This window comes from Prunus dulcis, chromosome 7 (genome assembly GCF_902201215.1).
Source record: "Prunus dulcis chromosome 7, ALMONDv2, whole genome shotgun sequence".
NCBI classification, from domain to species: Eukaryota; Viridiplantae; Streptophyta; class Magnoliopsida; order Rosales; family Rosaceae; genus Prunus; species Prunus dulcis.
This window is the reverse complement of record NC_047656.1, coordinates 18,264,682-18,275,904: the sequence shown is the minus strand read 5'-3', so window position 1 is coordinate 18,275,904 and position 11,223 is coordinate 18,264,682. Positions and strand designations below refer to the sequence as shown.

The window sequence follows — 11,223 nt, the reverse complement described above, 5'->3', positions numbered from 1 at the left end:
GATCCTCAAATTGCCCGTTCCAATTCTTCCTACAGGAAGAAAAACATTTCCATCCCCAGGAAATAAATGCCTATCTTCCATCCCATCAGTTTCATTTCCTATATGCAAATGTCCAATTAAGTAACTTTGTGATTATTTGTTGTTGGCATGTAATATATAATATAGTTGAAGTTGATCAATTAAACTACTTGTGAGTAAATTTTGTTGTGATAATATAGTTGATCTTCTTCTTTTTCTTCAGTTTTGGGGAGATGATGCTGGAAATTGGAAGTAATGGAAGGTTGACGAATACGGGAGCAACCTTGCAAAGCAAGTGAAGCAAAGTTATTCATAGAGAAATCTAATCTACAATGATAGAGAAGTTGTTTCCACCAATGCAGTTGAAGAAGAGATGAAGCTGGTACTTGAGGTTGCCATGCTTTGCACTAAGAGCAGACAATCTGATCGCCCATCCCATCCATGCAAGATACATTGATTTAGAGCTTTTACCGGGTCAAAAAATAAACCCTACTTTTGAAGCAGCAGGAATTATGATTTTGGATGCAGATTACCAATTAGAACAAAACAGAACAAAACAAAAACAAAAATAGGATTTCTCATGTGCAGAAAATAGGTCTCCTTCTTGGGTTGGCCAGTTGTTGAATGTATCTCAATAACCAGACGGCTCTAGAATAAGAACCAATTGTAAAAATGTACATATCAGAGTCAGCAATACAATACAAAATCAGGTAGGACTGAGGATCCATTCACTTAATCGTAGTTAGTTCTTTTCTGTCCAATGAGTTCCAATACCAAGTTTTTGGGTCTTGGAGAAAAATTGTTTGAAGGTAGGGGTCCTCTTGAACAAGATTTCTCTTTGGCAAGTCATAGTTCGAGCTTCGAGTTACTAAACTGGCTCAGCATGATAGCCAAATCCATACCTTGTACCATTGTAGGCACAGCTGTCTCATAAGGACACTGCTGAGAAAATCCAACCTTCCCAGATTTTTGTACTTTCTTTATGCAGGTCTTGAACTTCTCATGGCATTTTATATCGGTCATACCTATAAAACCAATATATTATAGCAAAGGATGTTGTAAAACAAGCAAGCTAATACCATGCCAATAAAAAAGAAAACAGTAAATTACTAAAATTAAAAAAAATATTCTACCAGCTACAAAAAGGGAAGGACAGACAACTGTATGTGCACGGTTCATGACGAACTGCAAAAAAACAGGAAGGACAACTGTATTGGCATGATTCATGATGAACTGCCCAATCCTTGTATCATCTAAATTCGGTAATATATTCAATTCATGTTGCCCAAGTTGTCTGCCCTTTGTTAATTTATGGGTTCGGTAGTTAATCAAAACTCCAAGAAAAAAATGTTTATATCTGACTGTCACGATGCACCAAGACCAGACAACCAATATATCAACGTGTTGAGTTCTCAAGTTTAAACTTTTTCTTTACCCTGCCCTAGAGAGAGGAGATGATGCTGTTATAGTTGTTAAATGAATGAATTCTTAACTAGAAACCAACTTGCTCTGTATATGAGTTATCTTATAGAGGAGCAGGCCTAGAATTCAACCAATTACATGTTAGTTTCCATTACATACTTTTTCTATTGATTGGCAAAATGAAACTAGAACGCTTTTGACACAACAAGGACACAAGTTTCTGAGAAATCATAACAAGGATCCAAAGCAAATGAAAATGTGGCTGCAATTTTTTCGAGTGAGTGAAATAAAAAGTTACCAACCATATTTTTACCAGGGCTGATGGCACATAAGAAATAGACTATTGATGGTTTGTAACCCAATTCACTACTACTTTCTAATAATCAAAAGTTTGATTCTTTTTCCCACCAAAGAATGCTACTTGTCAATCAAAATGCCAAACAGATATGATATGACATTCTGTTTCCTATTCATCTAATTCATCTAATTCATCTAATCATCCAAAACCCAAGTGTCTAAAGCTTATTTAATCAGTGAAGTAACTGAAACAACCACATAAATTGCAGCAAAGCAAAAGCCAAAAACATGTTACTTCAAGTTCCACCAAAATTAAAAAAGAAGATACCTTTTTTGCCAACACAATCGTCATGAATCTTGCAGCAAGCATCAAGATCATCGCAGGGCTTCTCCCCTGGGCAGCCGGTCCACCCTACTCCGCAGTACTTTCCGTACCGAATCCCAACAGCTAAAAGTTCACAAACAATAATATCAAAATAAATTATTAATTTAAGAATAAAATACAGAAAAAGGAGTTGGATTTGAGAAAGTTTTAGGAATTAAAGGATCTAGAGCTTACAATTACAGTTCTCTGCTACGCAGATTCGGCTGCAGGTCACCTGCACATTCCAAAATCCCAGTTTTATTTTAAAAACAAAGTGAAAAAGAACAAATCCGAAGCTCCAAATAATATGGGCTCAATTTTTTTGTCCAATTTTGTGGGAAGAGATATTTACCTCGGAGTCATTGTTGGAGCAGCGGGCGACGGCGATGAGGGAGAAGATAACGAAGGCGAATGCGGCGGCAAAACTTGTCGTGCGACGGAGGCCGGCGTCTCGCGACATTGACATTGTCGCTCGCTGTTTCAGTTTTTGGGCTCAACGGGATTAACAGAAACTGAAGTCTTCGGCGCCTTCTTCCTCGAAGCGTTCCGTGTATTAATATTTGTCGTTTCTCTGCGTGTCTGTCTGTCGGTTCCTCATTCGCCCGAATGACGTTATTTGATTTTACTAAAGTGCCCTTCCCTGGTCGCTGACAAATTGCCAATGGCGTAGTCAACAATAATACATAAAATCAAATTTTATTTTTTGGTGCAACTTAATTAATATATATATATATATATATTTTTTGTTATTTGCATAGGCAGCTTTTAAAAGTCTATCTTAAAGTAAAAATAAATTTCAAAAACTACGATTAATTTTAGAATTTGCTATTCCTACTCCCAAAAAATCCATATGCACACATTTTTCTTATAAAAACATGTCATAAAGAACAAAAATTACATTTAAAATTTTACATAATGACTATTTTGAAGTGTCAATAATAACTTTGTAAAATAACTTCTATACACAGGCGGAACAAGCGCATTGAACAAAAGGGGCAATGATTTGATGTAGCAAAATTTGTTGATGTGTAAAGGATCAACATTGTCTGCATAATTCTTGAGAAAAAAGTTCAAAAGATGAAGAAAACTGGCGTAAATGTTTGTCCGAAACTAGGGACATGCAATGGCAGGGGGTACAATTGCAATGTGATTTCACGTCTGTTTGATGGCCGAGCAAAGAAAAAAGAAAGGCCTTTCTCCATGGAAATTTGGCCAACCAAGTAATTTTGTTCGAGATTCTCTATCAATATGAACCATAAAAACAAAATTATCAGATATAACAGTTGAGATTTCATCAGAAACAGATTCTACCAGATACAAGAATCCCTTTTAGATTCTGACATGCTCACCTTGGCATAATCGGATGGCAATACCAATATTATACAATCGCACTACACATTTGGATTCAAGGGATTGATCTAAGCACAAGTAAAAGCTATTGATTTCAAAGAGAGTGAACCTAATAAAATTTGTGACGTATTATCATCATATTCATGATTCCAAAAGAGAAAACTAAACAACATCCCATTCAAGTCACTTTCAAATACATTTGATTATTAAGGCTGTCAAACTTGCCCACCGATTTCTCAGCTTCAAAAATTTGTCAAGGAAAACAAAAAAATTGCAAGTACAGTACCCGCAGTTCAGATCCAGCAAATGACATGAGAGGCTTACACGTGCAATCCCTAGAAACATTTTATCAAATGGTTGCTCTCAAGGATAGTAACCAGTGAAGGTAAATCCCCTTCCCACAATCTCACCAGCACAAAACCATGCAAAGCACTCCAGCCCAAACAAAGCAGCAATGCCAGCATCTTCAACCTTCAGGTCCTGCCTGTTCTTCCACAAATGCTTGACGTAATCAACTTCCTTCCAGAATGATTCGGTACGGCCAGGAATACTGTAGAGTAAAAACTAAGTCAGATGAAGTAACATATATATATATATATATATACATTAGAGAAAGACATAACATATTGGGTTATTACACAATGACTACTGCAATTAAAATGCGCTTCCAATGAAAGTTCTAAGCTTGAATGAATTCGTTGGGTACATGAAAGACTTCATAAAAATAAATGTATGAAAAAGAGAGAAAAATTGTATCAAAAGCATTCTTTGTGATGGGTTCTCAGGTCCCAAAATAAATCCGAGACTTGATGATACACACAACCAAACCATTGGATGCCCATGAACAAATTGCAATTCAAGCACGTATCAAAATAGTCTGCTATAAAAATGTATTGCCACATCCAGGATGTACAAAGAAAATTGACACTTGGATGCCCAGTATTAAACTATAAGCTACATTATCAACATAAACCCAACCAAGTATCTAGAGCACTTATGAACATAAAGAAAAGGGCGAAAAGAAAAGAAACTTTAATTAGCTTTTCCAAAGAGCACTAATTTGTTTACAAAGCAGAGAAATTAAATGGAGGCAACAAGAACATGCAAGGCAATCTACATTCTTCTCCTTCAATTACAACAACTGTATCAACATCAATTCAAGCTTCAGAGCTAGAGAATGTTGCTTATTTAAAGCAGATAAATTACATGATTGAAATTAAAGGAAACTAATACCAAAAAAAATATTGTAATCACAAGTTGAAGAGAATAGTTCATTTGGAGAATTTTCATGGTTTCAATCCTGACGATGGGCAGAGTGGGTCTGAAATAATCTTATGCCATTGTTGTGTGTAATGATAATGCCTGCTAAGATTTGTTACGCAACTCACTTATCTTGGGTTACATTGTTTAGTTACTTACTATGCATTAATTCATTCAGGCTCTCGACGTGGTAGGAAGGTGATTCAACTAACATAAATCTTGAAGAGCATGTAATCAACATATATGAAATTTTCATTCACTCTGGCACTCCTACCAGAGAAGCCCAAGTTATAACTCAATTCGGTCCTTAGACAAAGAAGGTTAAGAAATATAACCTAGCAAGTCGAGTATAAAACAATTGCTTTGACAGCTCATTGCACTTCTCAACTGTTGGTGGATGCTGAATGTATTGCTTGTTCTGCTCTAACAAATTCTTGTAGTAGGTACTTCCATGCTTGGACACAAACTGTGTTGCTTGACAAGCCTTAGATTGCAACTGGCGCAACTTCGATGCCATCAATGCCCAAATCAATCCTGAGTTCAGAATATAATCAGTTAGTTACCTTAAAACAAGTGAAAGAGCTATAATTCAACAAGAACAGGTAATCTAGGCACAATTAAAAAGAAAAATTCATCAATTTGCACCATGCACAACAATGTGCCAAAAAACACAAGACCATTCTCTATACGGGCACCGCAATCTCTTGCCCAATTTTTTTCCCCAAATTTCTGAACCCTAAGTTTCATTTGCCTCAAAAATTAAAATTGCTAATGGGTATCAAGCTAAAACCCTAACCATCGAGATTCTCACATAATTAAATCAGCCGTAAACTTCATATGCTAAAAAAAAAAAAAATCAAAAATTTGCTTCTTGGTCTAAAACCCATAGATTCGCATGCTCCGATTTCCAAATCAAAGCATCACCCAAAGGGGTCAGTCCAAAATCGCAAGATCTAAACAATCAAAAGCGGAAGCCTTGAGATAAATCAACAAGTTGCAACTGGAAGCAGAGAAAGAAAAATCTGAATGACATTTTACCTTCGTCTTCGTAGTGTTCGATTCGAATGCAAAGCCGAAGAGAGAGAGTCTCAGACTGTCAGACTCCTTGCTTCTCTTGTGCTGCGCTTCGCGGCCTGCGTGCTATGGTGTATAGAGGGAGCTCTCGCGTTTTGGGATCAGAGAGGTTTTACCTGTTGGGCTTTCCACTCAATTTCAATCGGGGGTAGTTTCGGAATTTCAGTATGAATTGTGGGCTTCCATTTTTGCTATCTCAAGCTGGCCCAAAAGAAAATCAATTAATTTTGGTCGGCCCACTATTATTATAAGCCTGCATAAGATCCAATAAATTTTGTAGGCCCACTGAAAAAAAAACCGTCCAGAAACGAAAGAGACTTCCATCTCCAAGTTTAACTCAGACGTAGCTCGCTTCTTTTTGGAAAATTCGTGCATGAAATATTTTATTTATTTATTTATTTTAACATGGAATGCCCCCTGTTTTTTAAAGGGTATAACACCATTTCGTGTTCTTGGAATGAGAATTGAAGAAAGACTTTCCACCATGGTCAAACTAACTCTCCCGACAACTTGTTCCTCTACTTGCCCAATGAAAATGAACCTTCCATCAATAGAGTGAAAGGATTTTTTTTTTAATTTTAGCATCACATGAGAGTGATTTGATGACATCCGTCTACTCTCAACCAATGGATCGTATTCGTAGAAGAACACAATATTCATAAAAGAAATTAACATAGTTGGAATTTCTAATATGTTGATTAACAAAAGACTAGCTTTTTCGCACCTGTGAGAGGCTTTTTTTTAATTAAAAAAAAATTTTAGAATTAAAAAGATAAATGGGTAGTTGTGTCCCATAAAAATATGATCCATTATCTAATTTTTCTTTTAATTTTAATTTTTTTAAATATGAAAAAGTGTGAATTTACTATATTATCTTCATTTAATTAATAATTTCAATTGTTAATATTTGTATTAACAAAGTGCATTTTTTGATATTTTGAATGTTTTACCATTTTCTAGTATATATATAGATAATGAACCTGAATAATCATATTATATTGCATGCTAAATGACTTAAGCATGACCGGCTAAACCCTAATGGCCCAATGCTCCTATCTAACATATATATAAATCTCATATTCAAATTCAGAGTTATTTGTGTTTATACCTGGATTTTTTTTCTCATTACGACCCACATAAAACCAAGTAACATGAAAAAGCGTCATTGATAATTTTATCCTAAATAATTCACGTGTTAGGCTGAAAAGATTTTACGGTCAACATTTTGCTAATGTTTGTAATTATACATCGCATCAGCACACAATATCCTAATTAAAGTCGTGTTAGTTGAAAAAACAAAATTATATGCCAACCTTCTACACTCGTATAGGTCTGAAAATAAAAAAATTCCAGTATCGATAATTTTTATATTATTGCGATTTGAATCATTTGATTGGGATCATAGTGGACCCTTGCTCCATATAAAAATTGGCAGCGACCATCACGCCTCTGAAAGCTTTGCACTTTCCAGCATATCATTGAGACTTCATGGAGCCTGTTCAAACTGCATGCCAAGGCCAAAAATCAAATGGAGTAGTTGGCCAAATTTGTTATTTTATGCATCTCTACATGCTTACTTGGCAGCTGATGATTGCCCTCGTGAGCCACATGGTGGTGATCTGGAGGACTGTGATTGGTGGGTTCGTTGTTTCCGTGTGATTTGTCATGGGAAGCGATCACACATTTTAATGATATATGCGATATATAATAGTTGACATTTGGCTTGGAAAATGATCAATGGGGTTTGGTGTTATGTGTCAAGAAATTGTCAACAGGAAACTCTGCTACGCAGAAGAATATATGGCAACAACTATAAATATATTCACACTAAACCCTATTAAAAAAGAATGGGTCGTAAAAGAAACTCAAAGAGCGAGAGAGAAATTTTTGTGTGTGACGGCAATACTAAAAATTAAGTTGGCATTGAATTTCACATAAAAATGGGTTGTTTATAGTTTGAGAAAGCTTAAAGATACTTTTCAATGATCATATCGTCTAATGTCGTTGTTTCCGTATATATGAAATGACATTATCATAATCTTCGACATATTAGAAAATAATTGATATTTGGAATTGACTTATAGACACCTACTAACCATATTATCTCTACATGATTAGATTATCTACTGATGCGCCTCCTGACCTGAGCTCATCTAAACCCTCTCTGATTTCTTCATCTCTCTGCTTAAACCAATTTCGGTTAGCTATAATCGAACTCGCCGTATCTCTCGAATGGATATTTACGTTAATTAGATGATTAATATAGCCTAATTATAATTTGATATATTCTGGGCCAGTCTGTATCAAATGGTATATATCATGCATGTGGTGGACCAACATTTGGTAAAGCATGGCACATTGCACGCAATGCTCATATATTAAAATTTTAAAAAAATTTATAATAATAATAAAAAAATTAAAAAAAAAAAAAACACAAGAGAAAATTAACCTACTAGATCAATCAGGCTTATGTTATATGAGCATGATATGATAGTGACAGAATCAGAGCTTAATTAATTAAAAAATGTCAAAGGGGGTGTAGACGTTTGATGTTCTAATCTCTAAATATATATGCCATGATGTTTACATATGGCTAGGTCTCTCTCTCTCTCTCTCTCTCTCTCTCTCTCTCTCTCTCTCTGTGTTAATATTCTCGACCCCACATTAACATGTTGTTTCTTGGGTCTTTCTTCGAAACTTGATTAATTGCCCAATGTCATGTATCAAGAGTCAAGTCTTCCAAACTCCATTGATGAGTTCTATATTAACACTCGACAGTCGACATGCATTATTTAAGTGACACCACAATTAGCTCAAGATATGGACTAATATATGACTAATGAAAATGTAATGCAAAGAGATTTTTTTGAGATAAGGACGATAGATTGTATTTATAATTCAAGCACAAAAATCGTCAGCTAAATGATATATATTTAGGATGTTTCACTATGGAATGTTTCTCTCTCAATATCAGGCACGCTTCCTTCCTTACCACTTGAGCTCACTTAAGAGCTAATGCGTTTGTTCAATATTTTTGCTAGAAGCATATCAGAAATTTCATTAAAACTTTAAATTAATGCTCCTTGCTCATTCGAGAAAGATAGATGCTTTTGTAGGAAATACTAAAAGAGAGAAAAGTAATGCTACTATCAATTGATTATAGAAGTTGGATTTCTGTGAAACTTGCTTTTCCAAGCAAGAAAACAAGGGTGTTGTTTCATCCAATCTAAAGTATGTATGATGAGACAAATCTCCAATTCCTTATGAACTAGCTAGATTTTGTCTTCTCAAGAATCAAAATGGGTAGAACCATTCAAAAAGAGAAAAAAAGGATAAAAGGATCAAAGAGATGAAAATAGAATCTAACTTCTCTCTCTTCGTTCCATGAAATTATGTATTCTTTTGAGAGCAATTTCAAGTGTCTGCTCACTCATGTTGGCAAAACACACCCTAAACCAACCTGGTTCAGAGCAGTGGCAAGAAGAGCCTGGAGATATATTTAACTTCACTTCATGCAGCATAGAGTCCCAAAGAGCCAGTTCACCTCCTCTTGTTGGTTTCTCTAATAGTGGACTTAAATTCATCCAGCAAAACAACCCAGCATTTCCTTTCAAACACTCAATCCCAGCTTTCTTCAACCCTTCAATGATCATATCATATCTCTTCCTCAGTCTCTCTCTGTTTGTCTTTATGTAATTTTCAGTGAATTCCTTATCAGACAACATGGAAGCCAAGAGATGTTGTGTTTGAGAAGATATTAAGGTGAAGCTTGACATCCTTCTTGCTGTTGTTACAACCTTGTCATTGTACGAGTACACGGTGCCAATTCTAAATCCCGGAAGGCCAAGGTCTTTGGAAAGGCTATAAACAATGTGAACTCTTTCTGAATTCTTGTACTGCCTGGCTTCAAGAATCTCTGCAATGCTCACGAATGCAGAGGATGAGAAGGTGGACCCCGAATAGATTTCATCAGAGACAAGATGGATGTTTTTGGAGGTAACAAAATCAAGAATCTCTTCAAGAACTACTCTTTGGATTGTTGCACCTAAAGGGTTTGAAGGATTTGTGATTAGTACCCCTCTCACTCTCATGTTCTTGGCTTCTGCATCTTTGTATGCAGCTTCCAAAGCTTGAGGAGTAATCTGGAAATTGTTTGAGCTGTCACAGTGAATTGGTACAATATTCACACCAGTCCTCCACCTTAAATCTCTATCAAATCTGTAAAACAGAATTTGCGCAGAACATAATTAGTTTTGATACATATATGGATTATATAAAAATAATATGCATAAAATGTAAGTTTGAATTGTGGAGGGAGGGACTAGTTCTTACCCTGGATAGTATGGGGTTGGCACAAGCAAAGCATCACCAGGATCAGCTATAATGAAAGTTAAAAGCTCATTGGCTGCAGTTGCACCTGCAGTTAGGACAATTCTATCGGGGTCAAATTTGGCTCTTCCTCCTCTGATTTGTCCCATGAAACTTGCCATTGCCTTTCTGAAAGACACAAGGCCATGGTAATCTTGAAACAAGGCATTTTCTCTAAAGCAAGGCACTCCTTTTGATCCCCAGTTGAAAACTTCTGAGTGCTCTTCCAAGTACTTTTCCAACAAATCAAATGAAACCTGTTCAAGAATCAAAACAACAAATGAACATTAGATGAGAATTCCAACACAAAAAATTAAAAAAAAAAAAGTTTCAATTTGGTCTTGGTCATGAGCATGCTACTTACTTGGTTCTCTGCCAGCCCCATCTGTATGACACCAGAAGGGTTAGTTGATTGATTATAAGGGTCTTCATCATATGCTTTCCAGCCTGCAAAGTATGGAGAGTCTTCTCCATGAGTATCAGAAACAGCTATCTTTGATAGCCCGACAGAAGGCTGCTCAATCTCTATAGCCATCACTAGCTAGCTCAATTCGTTGCGAAAAAGGTTCACGCTTCTCCTTTTTTTATCTAGGATTGATGGCAACGGCAATGCCTAAAAATATTCAGGCTTCTCCTTTTTTGTCTACGATTGGTGGCAAAGGCCAATGACTATGGGATTAGAGAAAAGAGCTGAAGAGAGAACTGTTTGAATGAAACCTCAAACGGACGGGCCTCTTATATATAGGGAAGGCAAGCCTCTGCCTCTATAGTTTTTTCTTTAAAATATAAATCTCATGCAACAATGGTTGGTTGGTTCTGTCATATTACCAAACTTTCCCTATCTTAATCATCCTAAGATCGTGAACGGCGGTAGCCCGATAGAAAAGAGTCTTGATGTGAGAAATACGGAGGCCCCTCCTATAGTTTAAAATATCACTTATATTTTTTTTAATAAATAACAATCATCCTAAGATTATACATATCAAATATGGTGGCTAAAAGGGTAGTTGTCTTATTCCTAAATTAATTAGAAAAAAAAAATTATGGGATTTATTATGAGTGTTGCTATT

At 35.8% G+C, this 11,223-nt stretch overlaps 3 protein-coding genes across 3 annotated transcripts; all 3 read right to left on the bottom strand.

Annotated features, from left to right (window-relative positions):
• Positions 1-572: 572 nt before the first annotated feature.
• Positions 573-2,650, bottom strand: LOC117634671 (probable phospholipase A2 homolog 1). The gene is made up of 4 exons (XM_034368855.1): positions 2,454-2,650; positions 2,297-2,336; positions 2,066-2,185; positions 573-1,043 (listed from the first exon to the last, which is right to left on the bottom strand). The coding sequence occupies exons 1-4, from the start codon at positions 2,565-2,567 to the stop codon at positions 865-867; spliced, it is 453 nt and encodes a 150-aa protein (XP_034224746.1). The 5' UTR covers positions 2,568-2,650; the 3' UTR covers positions 573-864.
• A 905-nt stretch (positions 2,651-3,555) lies between these two features.
• On the bottom strand, positions 3,556-5,884 carry LOC117634786. The gene is made up of 3 exons (XM_034369005.1): positions 5,750-5,884; positions 5,047-5,245; positions 3,556-4,001 (listed from the first exon to the last, which is right to left on the bottom strand). The coding sequence occupies exons 2-3, from the start codon at positions 5,226-5,228 to the stop codon at positions 3,815-3,817; spliced, it is 369 nt and encodes a 122-aa protein (XP_034224896.1). The 5' UTR covers positions 5,229-5,245; positions 5,750-5,884; the 3' UTR covers positions 3,556-3,814.
• A 3,190-nt stretch (positions 5,885-9,074) lies between these two features.
• On the bottom strand, positions 9,075-10,865 carry LOC117633662 (1-aminocyclopropane-1-carboxylate synthase 7-like). The gene is made up of 3 exons (XM_034367334.1): positions 10,518-10,865; positions 10,118-10,410; positions 9,075-10,003 (listed from the first exon to the last, which is right to left on the bottom strand). Exons 1-3 carry the CDS (start codon positions 10,686-10,688, stop codon positions 9,148-9,150), a joined length of 1,320 nt encoding a protein of 439 aa, XP_034223225.1. The 5' UTR covers positions 10,689-10,865; the 3' UTR covers positions 9,075-9,147.
• Between the last annotated feature and the right edge of the window lie 358 nt (positions 10,866-11,223).